The sequence below is a fragment of the Atractosteus spatula genome, chromosome 24 (assembly GCF_055471065.1).
Source record: "Atractosteus spatula isolate fAtrSpa1 chromosome 24, fAtrSpa1.hap1, whole genome shotgun sequence".
Classification (NCBI taxonomy): domain Eukaryota; kingdom Metazoa; phylum Chordata; class Actinopteri; order Semionotiformes; family Lepisosteidae; genus Atractosteus; species Atractosteus spatula.
Window position 1 is genome coordinate 9,487,275 of NC_142729.1, and position 23,366 is coordinate 9,510,640.

Genomic DNA, 23,366 nt, shown 5'->3' on the forward strand with positions numbered 1-23,366 from the left:
ACCCTACCACTTGCTGTCAATCATTAATCCCTGTACAGGGTCCATAGTCCTTTCCAGCGCTCCTTTGCCGTAGGGAAACCCCATTTGGCAACGTCGCACTTCATCCTCCTCCTGAGGTCCGCCAGGATTCTCTCCTCCAGCTCCCTCGCTCCCCACTCGATGTTGTGCCGGATGAGATTGTTCCTCGCGTCCCACAGGCCTTTCTTTGTGAGGGACAGCAGCAGCCACATCAGGAACTGCGTCCCCTTGTCCACTCCGGTAGTTGCCAGCACCAGCAGAATGTACTGGTAACTGAGCACCGCACCCGTCTCCAGGAGTTGCATGGTGTTGTCCATTCTGCCCCACACCGCCTTGGCGAAGGGGCAGCTCCAGAACACGTGCTCCTGAGTCTCCTCGACGAAACACGTGTCCCGGGGGCAATGCGGATTCCTGGTAAGCGAGTGTCTGTAGAGAACCTCTCTGGTGGCCAGTCTCTTGTGTACGGCCATCCAGTTGAGGTTCTTTAGTTGATTGTCCAGTTCTTTCGGCTGCGTCCTTTCCCAGACTTGTCTGGGAACTTGCAGCCTTTCGTCGGCGACCAGATGCCCCCTCACCTCTTTGTACAGAGCTCTGTGGTTGGTGCAGAGCTCCGGCTGTCTCGTGGCCTCGTACCTCCTGCTCCACTTGACAGCGTGGGTGTAGAACTTCGGTCGCCTCTCTGCCTTGGGCCCAGTGTTTGACCACTGTACCAAGTGCCTCATCGGGATGGAGAGCCACAGCCTGACAAAGTACTGGTACTTGTGGCCGATGGGCTCCCGCAGCGCCCGACAGAGGTTGCAGAAAAAGATGCAGTCGAGTTTCAGGGGGAAATGTGGGACATCTCGACCCCCTTTCTCGACCGGTTGACACATGCGGTTTCTCGTGATGTACTCGTACTTGCCGCCCCAGACGAAGCCGAAGATCATCCCTTGCAGCGCTCGTCTGAGTCTGGCCGGCAGCGGGTACACCACCGCCAGGTAAACCAAAGCCGGCAGGACGTCTGCTTTCAGCACCATCACTTTCCCTGTGTAGGACAGCGACCGCGTTTTCCACAGACCCAGCTTCGCGTTCACCTTGGCAATCCTCTCCGTCCAGTTGTTGGTCTCGTTGTCCTGGCTCTGGAAGGAAACCCCCAGTATTCTGAGGGGCTCCGTGCAGAGCTCGAGACCCTCCGGCGCCGTCGTCCTGTGCTTCCAGGGCCCGAAGAACTTCAGTTTGCTCTTTCGGCGGTTGAGCTTCGACCCCGAGGCTCTGGAGTATTGCTCCATGACCTGCAGGGCCCTCCTCAACCCCCTGTCCGACCTCAGGAACAGCGTCGTGTCGTCGGCGTACTGGGAGATCTTCAGGGTTTCCCCCGTGCCTCCCGGTATCTCCAGGCCGTCGATGACAGGGTCCCGTCTCACCGCCTCTGCTAAGGGCTCTGTGAAGAGAACATAGAGAAGGGGTGAAAGGGGGCAGCCCTGTCGTACTCCGGATTCCTGGGGAATGAAATCCCCCAGGTTTCCGTTCACGTTCATTCTGCTGCCCACGTCAGAGTACAGAATCTGAATCCAGCGGCTGAAACTCTCTCCGAAACCGAAGCGTTCCAGCACCCTGAACAGATAGCTGTGGTTCACTCTGTCGAAGGCTTTCTCCTGGTCCAGGCTGACCACCATCATGGGCACGTTCCGGTCCTTGGCCCAGGCAATGGCGTCTCTGGTCAGCTGGAGGTTCCAGCTGACGGATCGCCCCTCCACCTCGCACGTCTGGTCGCTGTGGATGATGTGGGGGAGGGCGTTTCTCAGTCTGCCGGTCAGGAGCTTGGACAGGATCTTTACGTCCACGCAGAGCATCGTGATCGGCCTCCAGTTTTTGAGGTCGGCGGCGTCTCCTCCCTTAAAGAGCAGGGAGATGACGCCCTCCCTCATGGTGTCTCCGAGTTTCCCCCGGCGGAAGATCTCTTGCGCCACTTCCACCAGATCTGCCGCCAGGGTGTCCCAGAAGCAGGTGTAGAATTCCTTGGGGAGTCCGTCCGGCCCCGGCACCTTGCCATTCTCCATGGACAAGAGCGCCGCCTTCAGCTCCTCGGCCGTGATCGGACTCTCCAAGTCCTCCCTCACCTCCTCCGGTATTCGTGCCTTGAGCCCCTCCAGAAAAGCATCGCCTGCCTCCACCTCCGTCTGCTTTTCTGAAAAGAGCTCCTTGTAGAAAGCGGTGGCCGCTTCTACTTTGTCGCTCTCGTCCAGCACTTCCTCTCCATCTCCCCGTCTCAGGCTGTGGATCACCCTCTTTTTCTGGGCTCCTCGGACCTGATTGAAGAAATAGGAGGAACAGGTTTCATTATTTTCGTAATGCTCCCTTTGTGCCTTGACCAGGAAAGCCTTGGCTTTCTCGGTGTGCAGTTTGCGGAGCCTCTCCTTCAGATCCCGTGCCCGGGCTGAATTGAAGGCTCCTCCCCCGTTAGCCGAGCTGTACTCCTCCTCGAGTTGCCTCTGGAGTCGTGCAGCTTCCTTCCTCTCCCTGGCCGCCTTCCGTCTGCAGTACGTCTGCGCCAGGGTTCGGGTCCTGTCCTTCACCGACTCCCACCATTCCACCACGGAGCTGTAGCCGTCCCTCAGGTCGGCCCAGCTCGCGTAGTCCTTCCGGAATAGTGGCCTGAAGTCGTCTTCCTCCAGTATCTCCCGGTTCAGCTTCCAGTACCCACGACCGAATGCCGGCAGGCTGGTGTTAGCCACCACCGTCAAGCGCTCGTGGTCGGAATACCACGCCGGGGACACCGTCGCCGACTCCAGGGAGCAGGTGGTGTGCAGGAAGATGTAGTCCAGGCGGCTGCACACTCCCCGGGAGTTCTTTCAGGTCGTTCCGGCGTCGTTAGGGCGGCACCGTCTGAAGCCGTCCACCAGGGAGAACTGCTTGAGTAGCGACTCCAGCTCTGCCGAGCTAGCGTCGCTCCCCTTCTCCCGGTCGACGTTGAAGTCCCCGCCGAGCACCACCTGTCTGTTGGTGGTGCAGCAGCTGGCCAGGTCAGCAAACACTTCCTTCCGGGTAGAGGGTTCCGTCGGAGCGTAGACGTTAATCGCTCTCAACTTCTGCCCCCTCCAGTCGATGTCTGCGACCAGGATCCGGCCCTGCACCACCGAGAAGGAGGAGACCAGCACCATCTCTGGGTTTCCGAGGAGGATTCCCACTCCGGAAGAGTGGACCCCTCCTACGCTCCAGCATGATTCTCCCTTCGTCCATTCCCTGGAGAATGTCAGCTTGTCGCTTTCATCCTTCAGGTGGACCTCCTGTAAGAAACAAACTGAGAAAGCCTTTGAGGCCAGATCATGAAAGACTCCCCGTCTTTTCACTGGGTCTCTCAGCCCTCTCACGTTAGTTGTAAGGAAGGTTAGTTTCACAGTCATGAGTAAACTAGTGAAAGTTAAACCTCCTCTCTTTACTTACAGTTGAAACCTGGGAGTCTACATCTGGGCACTGTTTAGCCTAGATGTAACTCCTCTCGTTCGGGTCCTGGGGGGAATATGCTGGGCTCCCTCCAGGTCTCGCAGGGGACTGAAAAGTAAACATGCTGGACAGGTCCAGCCCTACCATCAGTCCGGGCTCCAGGGCGGCCTCGAAGTAATCCTCGTCTTCCTCGAGGATACTCTCCGCCACCGCTTCGGGAAGACTCCTTTCTTCCCTTTTTCTGGGAGTTTCGGGAGCCTCCGGTTTCTCCTGGGCCTCGGGGGAGGGGGGCTCCAATTCCTGGGCTTCCTCTTCCTGTTGTTGTTCCTGGGCCTCGGGGGAGGGGGGTTCCGTTGTCACTTCCTGTCGTCCTTGGGCCTCGGGGGAGGGGGTTACCTCTTCCTGGGCTGCCTCCTCCTGTTGTCCGTGGGACTCGGGGGAGGGGGGTTCCGTTGTCACTTCCTGTCGTCCTTGGGCCTCGTGGGGGAGGGTTTCCATTTCCTGGGCTGCCTCCTCCGGTTGTTCCTGGGCCTCGAGGGAAGAAAGTTCCGTTTTCCTCTAGGGCGAGGAAACGGTTCTCCCTTACCACTCTTTTCTTTTGTCCTTCCGAAGGTGGGTCCGCCCTGGGTCTCTTCTCCCGCTTTCGCTTTCCCTTTTTGCTGGGAGTTATCCAGGGCTCTTCCTCCGGTCGGCCATTTTGTCCTTCTTCCTGGCGGCCATCTTGTGGCACCGATGCGGCTGGGGGTGTGGCCTCGGCAGTTTCGGTCCTCAGCGGGGGAGGTGCGGGTTCTTTGTTCTCACCCCTCTCGCTTTGTTTGGAGACCGGTTTCTGCCTGCTGGCTTCCACCACCTGCGCAAACGAAGGTTTGCTTACCTTGCATTGGCGAAGGAGGTGTCCCTCGGCGCCGCATCCGTCACACTTTTTGGCTGCCCGGCAGGTTTTTGCCAGGTGCCCGTCCTCGTTACAGTTGTGACATCTGACGATGTCACATGTGTTGGCTTTGTGGCTGGACTGTCTGCACTTGCTGCAAAAATCCGGCATCCTGGGGTAGTAAAGGTACCCCCTGTCGGCTCCGATGTTGAAGCGAGCCGGGGGGTGCTGGAAACCGTCGACGCCCTCTGGGTCCTCTTTTAGGAGGACTCGGTACTGGCGTTTGCCGTACCAGACGCCTTCGTCCCTGACCTCAGTTGGTTTTCCCACCACGGTTACATACCTCCCTAGGTACGCTGTTATCCGTTCCGTAGGTACGTAGGGGTTGTATGTGCAAACCGTGATGGTCCTCTGGTTTGTCTTCCTCATAGGCTCCGGCCTGAAATCAGAGAAACCGGGGTGCTTACCTTTTTCCCTGATTAGTCTCGTTGCCTTTTCGTATGAGGCGTCCGTGGCCATGTAGGCCTCCATGTATCTCTCTGCCTTGTTGTCCTGGAGGCAGTAGAGATCTCCGGCCACCAACTGCAAGATCCCTCTAAGGAAAGTCATGAAGAAGGTCTTCGCAGTCGGCATCGTCTCAGTCTTCTTCGTCCAGTGGAACCGGATCAGTGTCCTCTTGTTTGCCATCTCTGAGGGAGAAAAGAGGAAAAAAAAGGAGGGAAAGCGGGAGAACAAAGGGAGCTAAAGAAGCAGCGAGGGAACCCTGGCCTTTGTCCTTGCGGGCAGAGCCCAGCTAGGTGCAGGCGCAGGAGGAGAGAGAGAGAGAGGAGAGGAGAGCGGAAAGTGCTTCCGGGTCTCGAGGAAGAAAGCAAGCACCGCGGGCAGGCCACGTGTACCTGCTCCCAGCCAAGAGGCCAAGGAGGCAGAGAGAGCGAGAGAGAGAGAGAGAGGGAGCGGATAGCGCTTCCGAGTCTCAAGGTGGAAAGCAAGCACCGCGGGCAGGCCACGTGTACCTGCTCCCAGCCAAGAGGCCAAGGAGGCAGAGAGAGAGAGCGAGAGAGAGAGGGAGCGGATAGCGCTTCCGAGTCTCAAGGAAGAAAGCAGGCACCGCGGGCAGGCCACGTGTACCTACTCCCAGCCAAGAGGCCAAGGAGGCAGAGAGCGAGAGAGAGAGGGAGCGGATAGCGCTTCCGAGTCTCAAGGAAGAAAGCAGGCACCGCGGGCAGGCCACGTGTACCTACTCCCAGCCAAGAGGCCAAGGAGGCAGAGAGAGAGGGAGAGAGAGAGCGAGAGAGAGAGGGAGCGGATAGTGCTTCCGAGTCTCGAGGAAGAAAGCAGGCACCGCGGGCAGGCCACGTATACCTACTCCCAGCCAAGAGGCCAAGGAGGCGGAGCAAGAGAAAGGGGGAGAGGAGAGGAGAGAGCAGAGAGAGAGAACGTTGCTGCCGGATCCCACCCAGCTCAGCTGCTGCTTGGCCTTAACCCCCTAGGCTCAACCTAGAGCGATACCAGCTCAAGCACTCTTCAGGATCTTCAATCGCCTTCTAGGCCTTTGGAAAGACAAGAACTGCGGGCATGCCACTTGAACTTGATCTTAGCCAAAAGGCCGAGATATGAGTAACGGCTCATACTGTATATTCCTAGTGCTTTTTTCCTCAAGACCATTAAATTAATATTTATTTATTATGTATATAAGGTGTGCATAATAAAGAATAATTTTGTGAAGAAATGCATTTACCATAGAAATGTGTGTATTGTAGCGCCACGCAGGGCGTTTTAGGCAGGCTGAGACCAGCACCTGGGGGCGGGACTATGGGACTGTATATAGCGGGAAGGAGGCTGGAAGACAGTCTCTTCCCTTTGTGTGTGTGTTAGTGTAGCTGCAGCACTGTAACCCCTGTCCCTGTGTGTGTACCTTTCTCCGGTTCTGCTTGATAAATGTGTTGTTCAACCCCATTCCCAGAGTCCTATGCCTGCTCCTTTCTGTACCGAAGCCTGCGGTCGTTACAGTATGATTAAAATGAATTATCACCAGTCTGAACATGATTTGTTAGGTGTCTGAGCAAATGGATGCATTTGAATAAAGTGGTAAAAAGCAACAAAAAACAATTGCTTGTAAGAGAAAAAGGAAGGAGACATATTCTATAAGTGGCTCAAAATCACGATGTGTAGATATCTGTGACCTTCCATGCTTGTTGACACTTTGGAGAAGTATTACTGTGCTATCTGATGATTTTGCAAAATAAATGTTTGCAAACAATAAAATAACACAGCTACATATCATTTCATAATATCACAAGTGTGTGAATGTAAGCATTCCAGAAGTCATAGAGACCTAGATTATCCATAATTCCAGTCTCTGCAACCCGACAACACTATGGAATACTAGTAAGGGAGTACAGTAGATGCACACATCATGAAAAGTAACATCCCTGCTCCTCTATGTCATGGCCAGCAGTGTGTTAGTTGGTGCGCATGCACGAGTGTATGTGGCTTGTTCCTAACCCTTGTCCGGTTTCAGCTCATTGTCCTTTTCTTTTTTCTTTCATACAGTAGTTTTCCCCTGGTGCCTCTGTGTTTACATTTCAATACCTTTTCTCCTATTTGTCCCTCAGATTGCCTTCCTGGTTTCTGAATTTGGCCTGTCATTGGACTTTGTCTGTGCGTTCAGTATAGTCTTCTGGTTATAACTCTAGTTCCTAGTCTGTTGGTACTTGTACCTGCATAGGGTCTAGGCAGTTCTTACAACACCCAGGGCAGCTGAATGCCAAGGACATCTTAAATGACATTTCAAACCCTTTTGTAAAGTCCTACAGTAAATGACGAAAGTCTCAAAATTTGTGATGGTGGTCAGGAATACATACGGTACTGCATGAAGCAGATATAAATCCGTTCTATACAGTAAAATAATTCAAAGAAAAAATCAAACCTCATTGATTTAAATTACACAGAGAATAAATAATAGCTTTGCATTAATATTTTGCACGCTGTGTGTATAAATTGATGAAAAAGGATTGCACCCATACGAAAATGCTGTTAGGTGCAAATCAGATTCACCAGGTTGTGGGTATCAGAACAGATGAAAATCAGTTTATCAAGATGTTTCAGTTTGTGAGAAACACTTCAAAGTGATCTTTAAAGTTCCGTCCTACTCAGATTCTGGTTGCAGTTATTTACAACAGGACCTGCCCCAGCAGACTCTAAAGTACTGTTTGTGCCTTTACATGATGCACATTTCAACAGGATTTTAAATAAAAAAGCACTTGTGGGTTCAGCCTCTGAAAACTTCATCTGTCGGTTCGAATCACACTTGTCTACTTGCACTTGAGCATAAACACATTAACTGCTATCCCAGGACAGCAGGACTAGACAGAGAGCAGCTTTATAAGGAGCAGAGGATGAGACACAATCAGCTGAGCCCTTATTCCACTCAACACAGCTGGAATGGAGTGGACTGTGGAGAGTCTGGTTAAAGCAGCACTTGGCTCTGGGTGCTCAGACAATAGCAATAAATGTGTTTGAACTTACTCTATGCCCATTTACTTAGTTTTCTGCCAGAGCTCAGAGGAGACAGAACTCCATGAAGTCCTTCTCTTAAGAAGCTGACTGAGATTTGTAATGGGCATCACCCCAGTCCCCAGCTCTGAGTTTCAGAGCTTTTGTTACTGGACCACTGAAACCTCCTTCTCTGCCAATTATCTTTTTCTTAAAATGGATTTAATTCCACCATTTTGTGATTCACCAATTGTGTAAAGGTGAGGGAACACTTAGTATTGTCTTATAATTTACACCTCTAAACTGATTACATTAGAAACATTCAATCACACATATTGCTCTCTAGGTTTACTTTAAAAACACTCAAATTGAAATCAAATAACTTTAGATGTATTACTACTCAATTACTCTTTTGCAAAGTAAGAACAATTACCAGTCCAACTGAAATATATTTATATTTTTGTTGTTTAATAAGAAATACATTTGGATTTGTATGGTATCCATCTATTGATAAAGATATGGATGCATTAATGCATTATGTCGACAATGATTAATATGTTCAAAACATAACTCAAAGCCTATTGGGGTCAAAAAAGGGACAATGGACATGGTTTAGGGTCCATATGAATAAATTCCAATTGGATTCAAAGTGCCATTTCCTTGCTGTAAAGGAAGCCAGTGTTGTTTAATTGTAATAGACAGATTTCCAGTATGTGTTTATGTAATTCTGGCAGAGCATTGTAATATTGACCCAACCGCATACTGTTTTTCAGGAGAAAAGAATTCCACTATGGGAAATGTCCTTTCAAACTAATAGTGACCGGGAAAACATTGTTTGGTAAACATGATTTAAATGTTCTTTAAAATATTAAGAATTAAGCAGAAGTATCAATCCTGTCCAATGTCAGCCAGGAACGTTCTACAGTATATTCATGTTTTTGCACTAATGTGATCCAGTGTTCCACTTTGTATGCTGCTAAGTACTATTACTGCTCAAACCATGTGAAGAGATGGTTTAATTTAGTCCCTTATTTCAATAACCCCTAGAGGGCAACAGGTGTTATTTTGGATTTGTTGCAACAAGTTTAGTACTGTGCTGTGGACTAATTTCAGCGGTCAAGTTTGTTGCAATTGGTTTTTAAAGTAGCGCACTAGTTTAGCTCGGAGCTGTGTGCTCACCACGGGTTAACTCCATATCTTATTTGCAGTACTGCTACTTCAACTAGAGCACGTCCATTATTGTCACACCAGAAAGAATAATGTACAATACACAAAGATATACAGTAATTATAGAGAGACAGAGGAATTACACCCGGGAGAGTAGGAATCACACAACACCTTCAGTGGAAACTGGGGAACGCATGGGTTCAATTGCAGCAATATTTATTGGATATTGAAACTTTCAATTGCTAGAAAGGGAGGAAATAAATACACCTCAGAAAGGATCACAGTACAGTAACGATCCGAAATCTGAAGAATATGTCTGTAGTGCCCTCATCAGGCAGTGTTGGGCACTGAGCAGACAAGCAGTGGGGCTGGTGATGTCAGCTCTTGGAGAGCATGCTGGGATAGTTGGAACTTGTCTGGGAGAGTTAGGAAATGTCAAGGACATTGCTAACTCCTGTGACTTGAGGGGAAGGACAGGAGTTTGTGTAAATGGTATGTGAGTGCACATGTGTGGATATCCCATGTTTCCCGATCCGAGTCTGTGACCTCATGTTCCCACCCTGACACACTGACATCTGTCAGTCATGACACGTCCGTCACTAGGAAACAGTCTACAAATTTTATTTGATATATTTTTAAGTTTTATGTTTGAGGAGTTATTGTTTTACAGGTGCCTGATACTTTGTTTTCTATTTTCCAGTGAGTTGGAGTTTTTGGTCTCTATTTGTGCGCTGTATACATGTGTTCTAATTTCTCAAGCTCTGGTGTTTGCGAAGCACTTACAGCAAAGAAAAATACTCCTACTAGAAAATGTGATGATTATATGTTCTATTATTGAAGATAATCCGACACGCCCTTTGCTGGCTGCTGTTCCTTCTTCGCCATTTTAAAACAGACTCGTCCATCAAGTTACACTAGAAATCATTGATCAACACTCGAGTCCTCAGTTCGTGAACGAATCGAGTGCTGTGGTTTTTAACTTTTGGGAAAGCAAGTGCAAATACTCAATTAGCAAGAAGCACAGACAGAAGTAGCGGCCTGTTCCCTCTGTGACTTCACTCTGTTTCCGTGTTCAACACCATGAGCAACATGACTCACTTTCCAGGGGGAACCGCCTTGGAGACAGTCGTTCGCATTGAAGGCGCCTCTCTGAGCAGCGCGCTCCAATCCAGGGGCTCCGTGCCCGCGGCGAAAACTGGTCTTCGTCATCATTGGTGTCCTGCCTGACGCTGCTTCTTCCTTGCCGGTATGAAACAGACTCATCTATCCAGCTGCCCGACACCACGCAGGGTTCTGTCCTGCGAGAGACGGCCTGAGCCAGGGGGACTTTCCGAACCAGCCGAACTCACAGCCTGACTGATGTCCCACCGATTGCCTTTACTTAAACATCCCATTGAATATCCATTATTTAGTGGTTTCTGTGATGTTTATTATTCAAGTTCAAGTTCAAGTTTATTGTCATTATACTCATATACAGGTATATGGTATAACGAAATGTTATTTAGCTAGCTCTCGGACATAAGTAGTACAAAGAAAAAAACGAAAACAACAACAACAACAACAACAAAACAATTGTTTAACAAAAGAAAGACAGAGACAACAGGCAGTGTGCAAAAACAAAAACAGGCAATGTGCAAAAAAACAACAACAGGCAATGTGCAAAACAGCAAAAAGGTAACAGGTTATGTACCTTTACTGTCTCCGAGTCTGGTAGTCCAGGCCCAAATGCTCCGGTAACATTTTCCAGATGATAGCAGATCAAGTCTGTAGCTGGGGTGTGTGGGGTCTTTGATGATGCTTAGAGCTTTCCTCAAGCACCGTCTGTCATAAATGTCCTGTATAGATGGGAGGGCAACCCCAGTGATGGACTGGGCAGTTTTCACCACCCGCTGTAGGGCTTTGCGGTCAGCAGTACTGCAGTTGCCATACCGCACTGTGATGCAGTCTGTCAGTGTGCTTTCTGTAGTGCATCTGTAAAAGCTAGTGAGGATCTGGGGACATATCTTAGCCTTCAACCGTCTTAGGAAGTACAGGCGCTGTTGAGCTTTTTTGATCAGACAGGTGGAGTTGAAAGACCATGTGAGGTCCTCAGTGATATGGATGCCAAGGAATTTAAAGTTACTGACCCTTTCCTCTTCAGTCCCATTGATGTGGATAGGGGCATGTCCGGTTTGCAGTTTCCTGAAATCAACAATCAGCTCCTTGGTATTGCTGACGTTGAGGGTGAGGTTGTTGTCATCACACCACGTTGTAAGGAGATTGACCTCCTCCCTGTAGGCCCTCTCATCATTGTCTGTGATCAGACCTACAGCTGTGGTGTCATCGGCGAACTTGACGATGGAGTTGGTGTTGTGTTTGGCCTTACAGTCGTGGGTATAGAGGGAGTAGAGCAATGGACTAAGCACACACCCCTGGGGGACCTTAGTGTTCAGAGTTAGTGTGCCGGAGGTGTGGTTTCCAAGCAAAACCTTTTTTATTGATTTTATTATATTTATTATCTATAATGTTAATTAACATTATTTTATTTGTAATTTTCACTTTCATAGCCTATTAAGCTTAATACCTAAATACATCTAAACATTATTTCTGTGTATTTATTACACAACGTTTATAAATGATGTACAAACCCAGCTCTGTTCAGTGTGATTGTAGCAGTTCTGCAGTTGTTCTCAGCCTCAGTCCTCAGTGGTTCCTGTTGATGAGCCAGAGCAGCTCCTGTGGAGTTGAGTGAGGTTTTTGTACAGACTTGTATCACAGTGTGAATGGATAACTATAGCCATTCTGACCACTGTAATAATCTCCTGCATCGTAAGCCTGGACTCCAGTGATTATCAGTGTAAAGGGTGTTCCAGAACCACTGCCTGTGAATTGATCTGGAACCCCAGACTGACAGTTTGTTGCAACATAAACCAGGAGCTGTGGAGCCTGACCAGGTTTCTGCAGGTACAAGTGCAGGTAGTTGCTGACTGGCTCTACAGCTGATGGAGACAGAGCTTCCTGGGAGAACAGACTGAGCTGGAGACTGAGTCAGAACAATCTGCCCACTGGACACTGGAAGTGAAATAGCAACAAGAATTATTAATACATGCTTTTTATAAATATATAAATATATACTCCAGCAGCCATATCAGCCTGCAACTCACAACTGGCAACCCACTGAAGCTAAGCAGGTATGAGCCTGGTCAGTACCTGGATAGGAGACCTCCTGGGAAAAACTAAGGTTGCTTCTGGAAGAGGTGTTATTGGGGCCAGCAGGGGGCGCTCACCCTGTGGTCCATGTCAGTCCTAATGCCCCAGTATAGTGATGGGGACACTATACTGTAAACTGGCGCCGTCCTACGGATGAGATGTAAAACTGAGGTCCTGACTCTCTGTGGTCATTAAAAATCCCAGGGTGTTTCTCGAAGAGTAGGGGTCCTGGCTAAATTTCCCATTGGCCCTTACCAATCATGGCTTCCTAATAATCCCCGAATTGGCTAAATTTACTCTGCTCTCCTCCCCACTAATAGCTGATGTGTGGTAAGTGTTCTGGCTCACTATGGCCGCCGTCGCGTCATACAGGTGCGGCTGCACACTGGTGGTGGTGGAGGGAAGTCCCCATTACCTGTAAAGCGCTTTGAGTGGAGTGTCCAGAAAAGTGCTACATAAGTGTAAGCAATTATTATTATTATATACACATTGGTAACATTTCTATTGAAGTTCTTTAAATTGTAGATTTATTCTAAATTTATTCTTTCACACTTTTGTTAATATTGTAAAATTAATATTAATAAAATAAAAATAGAGAACCAATACTTTTTACAAACATTTGTATTATATATATTTGCCCTAGAAAATACATTTGCTACATTTCTATTGATGTTCTTTAAATTTGAGGTTTGTTCTAATTTTATTCTAAGATCTTTAAAACTGAGGTTAATATTAGGTTAATATTGGGAAATTAATGTTAAAAATGTTGTTAATATTTTTTACTTATTCTAAATTTATTCAATCTTTAAACTTTAACTTTTAAAGGTAAATTAATGTTAATAAAATAAATGTAATAAAATTAGAGAAGTATTTTCTTTAATCCTGACCTTGAGCATAGAGCCCCAGTGTCCCCAGCAGTAGAATCAGTGGTATCATTATCCTGTGTGTGTCAGTGACTCTGAAAGGGCTGAACAGTGACTGATCCACACTGTGAGTCTTAAAGTGTTTGGAGCAGTGAGGCGGCACAGGTATGCAAAGCTCCTTCCTGTAAGCAAATCCTATCACAGTTAGAAAAGCTGATATGGGAGAACAGGTGCAATCTGCAAGGGTTGGGTCTGTTGTTATGTGTATATAATATGTAGTGCATATACCGCTAGATCAGTACTCTGACATTAGAGCTCTATTACATCCTGGCTCCCCTCAGTTTGCTATTGCCCTTCTGCCCAAGACACCTTCAGCATGATCATTCAGTGATGGACCTGATAACATCCTAATCAATCCTCAGCTGTGATTTTGTATCTTAACAGTTAGCACCCAGCTCATTTCATTGGTAAACTCACTGGCTCCTCTTCTCTCTCCAACTAACTTGGCAATTCTGACTTTACCCACCAGGTGACTGCAAGCAGTCCAAATCAGGGTTTACCTTTTTTCCAACATGCCAGACCCAAAGAGTGAGTCGGTGAAGAACTGAATTCTGCCCAATAAATTCTTACTGCAACAAACTAAATCTTCTTTTTCATGAACCAATTGTTAATTTTAACTGATCATTGGAACTGTGAAAGTTGGACTCTGAATATAGTTGCATTCAGAATATCTAAACACATTCAGTTAAGCACTGTAGCTGGGGCAAACCAAGTTTATCCCACCTGTCTTCCTTGTGGCTGTACCCAGACAGACAACTGTGACCAGAATGTTCTAAGTGGGGTATTTAAGGCAGGCCTATCTCTAATTAAAAACAAGCTTTTTCTCTAAACATTCTGAAAGCACTGATCCAGCAGAGACTCACCTTCCCCTGGAGGTCCTCTTGCCAGCACTTGGGGATCCCAGTCCTCCACTGGCCTTGCTACAGAACCTGCTATTCCTCTGTCTGTTTATTCTCGCTAATCTCTCCCCAGTGACCCTGCTGTCTACTTTCCACACAGCTCCTCTTGCACTGGTCTCCCCACCTTCTGCACAGACAGTTTCCAGTCTGCAGACTGCAGCCTTCACTCGCTCCCAGCCCAGTCAGCCCACTCATCTCTTGCTCTCTGCTTCCTGCTCTCTGCCTCACCTCCGTCTCATCTCTCTGATCTCCCAAAGACCCCTGCAGTCCTGCGCTTGGGGCTCAACCTGTCATTTCACTGCAGGGCTTAATAGTGGCTGCAGCATAACATACATGGTGTACAACTTATTGATGCAACACCAAAAACATGTATAATAAACTATCAGTCTTAATAGAATATATTTGTGAAATTATCTGCTGATAGAAAAGTTTGATCATTCACTCAGGACTACCAAGATAAGACGTAGTAACATCAGAGTTAATATATATCACATACATTAACTCTAATTATATCATATCTCATAATATATATATCAGCTATAAAGTGTTGTTGTCAACCTTGTCGATTATGTCAGTCTCAAGCAGTTAAATAATATTTTTCTGACAGTTAATTAGCAGATTCTATTGGAAAATCCCTTACTACCAAACTTTTATTAACTTTTTATTTTTGTTTTTGTTTTTGCTACAAAATACTAGTTTCTGAATACCCTTCCACTCACCAGATATTCTATAAATACCAGTGTCTCGCATCTGAAGTCATAGTAATTATTTTTAATAAAAGGTCCATCTTACTTTGTAATCTCCTCAAACAATGTTTCTGACAGCACAGTCTGATGATTTTAATATTTTAATTTTTATCATAATACCTGTTTAATTTGTCTCCTGTTGATCATCATGTTCTTTTTACATTGAAAGAGGAGTACCAGAAGCATTCTAACACTTTTCTAATAATCTTTGTGTGCCTTGAGCAAGCAGAAAGGGCACAGGAATGTAGCTGAAGAGGCCCCTGTCTTTAGCTCCATATGGCTCTCATGCTGTGATCTCAGCCACAGAGTGACCTGGTGCTTTTTGTGTGTGGGGAAGTGAGGGAGATGAGTTTGTCTTTCTCAGGACAGTGATGACCCAGTACTCTCCATGATGGATGTTTGCCAAAGGTGGCTGGATGTCTAGCAGAGAGTCATCTAGACATGATCATAAGGTCCAAGGTCACTATTCATCACCTAGAGGAAGATCCATCAATGGGAGAACTCTAGGGTGGTACCAGAACCTAACCTGACAGCATCTCAGCCAATCACCAGCTGTGATGTACAGAATTGTGTCCAAGATATTCTTTCTGCAACAGAAGAAATCTTGTGTTCATGAACCAACTGTTATGTTTGCTGTCTATGTTTGCTGTCTAAGACAGTTGGACTCTTTCTTTTGTCGACATGTTGGATGTCCGAATATATTCAAAAATAAGTTGTAGCTGGGACAAACCAAGTTCTCTCACCTGTCTACCTTGGGCCAGAACCAGGAAATCAAACTGTGTACAAACTTTGTTTTTAAAGACTAAAGTTCAGCAAGACATGGTTATCCACAGGTGAACCCAGCTGCCTGTCTGACTGCATTTCCACAGCAACTGGCCAGACTGGTAAAACTATCCAACTCCACAGTGCCCCAGCTGCTATGGACCTTGGTGTGAGTGTGTGAGTGTTTGTGTTTGTGTATCTATCTGCCCCACATCTTCACTCTTAAAATTATTTAAATGAGAAATAGAATAATCACAGTTCTTTGAATAATGTGACTGTGTTAAATGATCTCTTACAGTAGTGTAATAAACTTGTAAATGCACCTGCAGGAGGTCCCAGCTGCAGCAGTGCAGTCTTTGGGCAGTCCTGCTGAGGGAGGTTTATGTATGGCTGTGTAACACTGTGTGAACAGATTTTTACTGCTGATGTAGTGGTAACCCTGACAGTAATAATCTGCTGCATCTTCAGCCTGGACTCCTGTGATGGTCAGAGTGAAGTCGGTCCCAGATCCACTGCCACTGAAACGCTCTGGGATCCCAGTATAACGGGTAGTTGCATAATAGATCAGGAGTTTAGGAGCTTCTCCAGCTTTCTGTTGGTACCAGGCTAGGCGGTTATTATCATACACTGCAGGACTGGTCTTACAGTTCACAGTGACTGTCTGTCCAGAGAGAACAGATTTCACTGTTGGAGTCTGAGTCACAGTAACCTGTCCACTTGATTCTGTAAACAAGACAAAACACAGGGAATTTAATTTCTTTCAGCTATTTTACTCTTTTTTGTAAAGCTTGTTTACATAATATGCTAACAGCTATATAGTCCACAAATCATAAAATATATTAAAGTCAACACCAAGCCAATAATTAATTATAATACACACTTCTTTTTACAAATTTGTAAATATATTTGCCTCTGAAAACACATTTGCTACACTTCTATTGAAGTTCTTTAAAGTTTAGATTTATTCTAAATTTATTCAGTTCTTTAAACTTTAACTTTTAAAGGTTAATGTTGTGAAATTAATGTTAATAAAATAAATATAATAAAATTAGAGTAGTATTTTCTTTAATCCTCACCTTGAGAGAAGAGCCCCAGTGTCCCCAGCAGTAGAATCAGTGGCATCATTGTCCTGTGTGTCAGTGACTCTGAAAGGGCTGAACAGTGACTGATCCACACTGTGAGTCTTAAAGTGTTTAGAGCAGTGAGGCGGCCAAGGTATGCAAAGTTCCTTCCTGTATGCAAATCCTGTCACAGACAGAAAAGGCCTGAGCTGAGAGAACAGCCTGGTCTACAGTGATTATCAGTGTAAAGGCTGGTCCAGACTCACCACTAGTGAATCAATCAGGAAACCCTGACAGATGAGCTGTATGCAATATGGATTCTTCTCTAATCCGTAGAGTCATCTACCCAATTCACACTACCTGACCTTAACCACACTTGATACCTAATCTTTTTATAAAATGCTTTCTTCTGTTTCTGTCATTTAGTCTTAATTCTGAATCTTCATACACACTCTTTTTTAATGAGTCAACATCTCTGCAGGACAGAGTATAATCCAGTCTTCCCACAGTAATAATCTCCTGCATCTTCAGCCTGGACTCCAGTGATTTTCAGTGTAAAGGCTGTTCCAGACCCCCTGCCATTGAATCACATGAAGAACCCCAGATTTATGGGTTGTAAGTAAGATGGATTCTACTCTAGTCCGTAGAGCCTGTAGGTATGCAATATGTTAAATTGCAATCTCGGTCCTGGTATCACAATTGTAATCCCTCCCCCTTAAGGGCGCTCCAGCTCGTTCACATTTTAGTTGATTTTATGCACCTGCTTCCCGTTCCAGCCTCCCTACAAAAGGCAGACGCTCACTCGGTTCCGGGCTCTGCTCTGGAAGACATACGCCCGGAGGCTTGCCGACCACCAACTCGCCCTACATCCCCAGCTCAGGTGACATTTGCCACCTAGGTGTCCCGAACCAGCCGAGTCCGGGACCTGGAGCGCCTGGTCCCGTTCCCCCTTATTCCCCCTGACCCTTCGCCGGATCCCGCTCTGGTTTTAACTTTGTCTCATCTGTCTACAACCACTCGCCAGATCCCGCTCCGGCTTTTAACTTTGTCTCGTTCGTCTTGGATTGATCACCCGGCTCTGGGCTTTTGCCTGCACTGGACTTACCTTTGGACTCCCTTTTTGGACAGTTCGCCTGGACCACACCCCCTGGAGCATCTTCTTCACACCCCCCCTGTTGATCTACCAGCCCAGTTCCTCGTCTCCTCCCTGTGTCTGTTCACTCCCTTCTGGATTGTGTTGTCTGCATAGGGTCCTGAAAGATGCTTTGTAACACCTGGAAATCGGTAGCAGGAGCTGTTAGGTGGGAACGCAGGTGAGAGATGTGAAAGACAGGCTGATACTGTGCTGAAAGCAGGCTGATAGTTGAGGGGAAGGGCAGGTGGCATAGCAGTGACACTCTGGGGTAAGACAGACAATGGAGCTGCTGAGCAGGAGCTGTCTGGTTGCTCAGTGAATAAGAATGGAAACTGCAGTAGGAAGAGGAGCAGCTGAACGAGAAGCTGTGCAAATACTGCCTGAAGAGAAAAAAAAAGTATCCGCTAGATCAATACTATTATTACCATTCTGAAATACCCTATTGATATTTGGTGCAACCTGGCTCCCCTCAGTTTGCTATTGCCCTTCTGCCAAAGACATTCAGACACCCTCAGCATGATCATTCACTGATGGACCAGATAACATCCTAATCAATCCTCAGCTGTGATTTCGTACCTTAAAATATAGCCACCAACTCATTTCATTGGTAAACTCACTGGCTTCACTTCTATCTCCGACTAACTTGGCAAATTGGACTTTACCAAGCACGTGACTGCAACAGCCCAGATAAGGACTTAACTTTTCTCCAAGATGTACTGTAAGACCCAGACAGTGAGTCACTAAAGTAAAGAATTCTGCCTGAGATATTCTTCCTACAGCTGTATATATCTTACAGTATATTTTGCAAACCAATTGTTAATTTTTAATTGATGAAACTAAATTGATGAAAGGGAGTTGGACTCTTTTTGTCAGCATTCTGAATATCCAGACAAACCTGTATTCAGTTAAGGGTTGTAGCTGGGACAAATCAAGTTTATCCCACCTATCTTCCTTGAGGCTGTATCCAAACAGACAACTGTGACCAGCATGTTTTAAGTGGGTTCTTTAAGGTATGCCTATAAGGAGCAGAGGATGAGACACAATCAGCTGAGCCCTTATTCCACTCAACACAACTGGAACGGAGTGGAGTGTGGAGAGTCTGGTTAAAGTAGCACATGGCTCTGTGTGTTCAGACAAACTGTAGCAGCACTGTAGGATTAAAGCTTAAAATGTAAGTTGCCATTATGAGACATCAGTTAACTTCTTCTTAATGTTCAGTGACACCGATGATTAAGTCCCTCCTCAATTCCTGCACTTTGTACAGTATGTTGGGCTGGAGAGCAGCACATTGAACAGAACATCTCTGACTTCAGGGATCGACTCTGGGGGAGTTTGCCCTCTGGTGGCAACAAAGTGATTTTACTTTTCTGTGAAAAAGAAATTGCGAAAACTATGAAAGAGAAAAGTACATTGAATGTACAGTACTTTTCTAAGCCAATATAATTTTCCATCTCCAGAACTCACTGACCTGAAAACCGTCAGAGAGCCAAACATTCCCTTGTAGCACCAGTTGTGTTTCCTGCTTTTAAAGAGGTTATTTTTCCAAACACTACAATCCCCCTGAAGCTCCTCAAATCCAGTACAGAACAGGCTCTTTGTGGGTCCTGGTAGCAAAACAGAGTATCATCCTGGTTTCTTACTAAATACAATCATATTAAAAATTAACAAGTAATAGGTTTATTCCACGCTGAAAAAAAGAAGAAAGAGAACACAACGTTTCAGCCAGAGACAACTGATACATTGTACTAACAGCCAGACCCAGACACCACAGTGTTCCTGAGCTGATAAAACTGCAGATTTCTTTAGTTTCTTCTAAAGTTTAAGAAATAAAAACTATCCCAATCTAACTATCTCTAAAACAGACCAGTGGTGTTTCATTAGTACCAGGAGATATAATCTTACACTTACAATGTATCTTTGAAGTATTCAACTGTAAACAGAGGAGGATAAAGACTTTAAAGAAATATAAACAATAGGGTTTTTCAAAACGTTTTTTTCCAAAAAAAAAAAAGCTCTACAGTCTGGTATTGAGCTGACGTGTCATTCTGTGAGCAGTGTGATTAAAAATACAGTTTGTAGGAATGATTTCTTGAGTTCTGGCATTGCTGCCTGGCAGCACTGGGGCACTGGATTCAATTCTTTGGGTGCTAACTGTGTGGAGTTTGCATGTTCTCCCTGTGTTTGGTGGGATTCGTCCAGGTGCACTGGTCTCCTCCCACAGTCCGAAGACATGCTGGTAGAATTACTGCCTACTGAGGAAATTGACCCCACTGTGAGTGGGTGTGTTTTTGTCTGTCTGCCCTGGAATGGACTGGCTTCACATCCAGAGTGTATCCTGCCTTTTGCACCCTTTGTGATTAATTCAAGTAATGAAGCATCATATTGTATTCTGGATATATGTGTTGCTTATGTTTTTCTTTCTCTTCCTGTATTTATGTTTTTTATTTCAAACACAACAGGTGCAGGAAAATAAAACCCCTTGAATATCAGAGATGGCAGATATAATCAATATCTCTCTCTCCTGCCGCACAGTCAAACTGATTCAAATGAGAAAAAATTAATCACAGTTCTTTGAATACTGTAACTTTGTGAAAATATCTCTTATAGTACTAAAATAAACATGTAAGTGCACCTGCAGTGCTGTAGGTCTCAGCTGCAGCAGTGCAGTCACTGCACATTGCTGTTGAGGGAGGTTTTTGTACGGCTGTGTAACACTGTGTGAACACCCAGTTACTGTTGGGGTAGTGTAAACTCTGACAGTAATAATCTGCTGCATCTTCAGCCTGGACTCCTGTGATGGTCAGAGTGAAGTCAGTCCCAGATCCACTGCCACTGAAACGCTCTGGGATCCCAGTCTGACGGGTAGTTGCTCTATAGATCAGGAGCTTAGGAGCTTCTCCAGCTTTCTGTTGGTACCAGGCTAGGAAGTCGTTATTATACACTGCAGGACTGGTCTTACAGCTCACAGTGACTGTCTGTCCAGAGAGAACAGATTTCACTGCTGGAGTCTGAGTTACAGTAACCTGTCCACTGGCTTCTGAAAACAAGACAGAATACAGGAAATGCAGGAATTTAATCATGTGAATGCTTTAGTTTCTTTCAGCTATTTTATACTTTTCTGTAAAGCTTCTTAACATAATATGCTAAAAGCATATTATGTTAATTAATTAATTCCTCCTTCATTAATTAAAAAACATTTTTAAGTCAGCATCTAACCAAGTATTCAATTGTACCCTGAGCAGAGATGAAGAGAGTCCAGATGAAGATGGTGATGAAGGTCATTGTTGCTGTGGGTTTTGTTGCATGAAGGGCAGCTCTCAGTCATGAAGTGTTAAACTCACAGGGCTATAAACACTCCCAGAGCACTGAAGCATGTGCTGCCAATGCAAAGTGTCTCTTCTATGCAAATTGTCTTCCTGGGTTCAGCAGCACCTGTAACACAGACTTGGTGCTGTGTGTTATGACAGAGCAGGATGAGCAGTTTAGCATTAGACCACTGCTGCTCTGCCCTTTTAGAATGCACTTCAACCATATTGCTCTCATAAAGTGCTTGGCTGGACCAATGGTTGTCTTAAAAAGGACAACCAAATTAAGTGGTGATTTTTTAATGATCTGAGATGCTCATCCTCTTCTTGACTAGAATCACCTTCAACATTGTAACTATGACAGCTTGTTCCACACACCCACACTTCTGTGTGTAAAGAGGCACCTGCTGCTCTTGATGCTATAAACACTCTTTCCACTCTGTGGTGGCTCAAGCCCAGGCTTTGTCCAGGGCCTCTCCTGGGAGTGAGAATTGGACACACCTGGCCTGTGCCTGGTCAGTGTCCTGTGTGACTGGAATGCCACTGGAGCTCATGTGATTGGTCCAGTGAGTAATTCCACATCCCAGCAAATTTATTTATTATTTATTATTAGGCTGTGTCTAAGCTCCTGCTGTTCAGGGAGAGAGGAGGGTAGATACTGTAATGCGTTAGGATCAAGGAAAAGGTTTTTGCCTATTTGTTTTTCTGAGTAAAGCCCATGGGTAAAGTGGAGTCTTTCAAACAGGATAAGGACTGGTGAATAGTTTTTTTTTTGGTGCACAGAAGGGGTTCTTGTGGTAGATTTTTTTGCTAGTTTTGTCATGGCCATGGCACCCTGTCGATATGCAACATTACTTTTGTGGACGTACTGTACATCTACCCTGTTTACACTACCTGACCCCAACCCTTCAACATTGATACCTAATATTTTTAGTAAATCCCTTCTATTTATGTCTATTTCCCATCTTATCTCCCAGTTACCATTAGTAATAACTTAACTTTTCATCTAATTTAATCTTAATAATACAAGATTTTATTTAAAATAGCTCCTTTAAAGGTGGCCTCTCAAAGCACTTTACAGAACAACTACAATAAACAATACACAAGATATACACAGTGAAAATACACAGCAGAGGAGACAGTAGATGGGGTTACTGAATACAGTAGTGTCATGATAGGTAATTGTAACACACTCCCTTGTGTTCTAGTTAGTCTAGTAATTGTGAGACACTCCCTAGAGTAAGCTAGTGTGAGTTTGAAGATGGCTGACCTACGAACAAAGTGTTTAATAATCCTTCAAATAAAAAGTTATGTTAGACACATTCCATATATTATGTTCAACTATTTTTAGGATGTATATATATAAACGAACCCAAAAGGTGACAAGTTGGAACAAAGGGGTATAAACAGAGCCAGTTAAGCAAAAGCCCTTCCAAACAAGGTTTAGAATCAGCTATTGCAGACAGCAGATTCTTTCACAAATATAGTCTATTACATTGTTATTTGTCATATATTAAGAATCTATGTGCAAGATTGTAAATTATAATGTTTGATTGATTCATAAAAGTTGTCAAGTGTTCTCACAATGTACTATTACAATTTCTGGATGTATTTCAATTTCAAAACCCCACATTATCTACACATTTAACACAGGTGTTTCACTGTAATTTAAGAATGTATTGAGTTAAAAAACAATGCGATTGTATTTCAATTCAAGGGTAAGGAGGGTTAGTAGGAACAGCCTTAGCAGCTCATGAAAAATGCACCATCTGTAATGATCTCGTGTCTAAGGACCCTACGCAGAATTCCTCTAAACGTAAATTTTCTTGTAGACACAAATCCAAATTCATGAGTCCAAAATCCAGGCCAGAGTCAAAAGGCCGAAAAAAACACTACAATCAAATTATGAACTAAGAGACGTACAGTAGTCAGTAAACAAGCTGACGTCACAATCAGTAAAACTAGGAGTCTTGCAGAGAAGCACAGGAACGATGTAGCTCTGGACAGGAAAAACCTAATACTGAGCAAGGAGTGGAGTGTCAGGCTGCTTGAAGTAGACAGATGGGAGAAGGTGTGTCTGATTATTTAATTAGAGACTCCACTGGAATGTGAAGGAGTTGACTGAGGGTGATGAGACCTCCGGGGGCATGATGCGAATGACATAACACCATTTCCAACTCAATAGGTATGATCAACGATAAAGTGCTGTACATGAAAAAAGTAAAGCTCATGCATAAACTGACTTGGTTTATCCAGTGTGCAGCCCCACCTAGATGAAGCACCAGCAGCCGGAGTGTGCCAGTAGGCTCCCCACACACTAGCTCTCAGAGTGATGGAGAGTGATGGAGCCAGTTCACAGATGGGGATTATTA

The 23,366-nt window shown here is 45.5% G+C and overlaps 1 gene segment (V, D, J or C); it reads right to left on the reverse strand.

Annotated features, from left to right (window-relative positions):
• LOC148815865 (Ig kappa chain V region Mem5-like) overlaps positions 1-17,136 on the reverse strand; it is a 364,398-nt gene extending 347,262 nt beyond the window's left edge. The window contains 2 exon segments of the V gene segment in view: positions 15,902-16,216; positions 17,127-17,136. Coding sequence covers positions 15,902-16,216; positions 17,127-17,136 — 325 coding nt within the window.
• Positions 17,137-23,366: the final 6,230 nt, after the last annotated feature.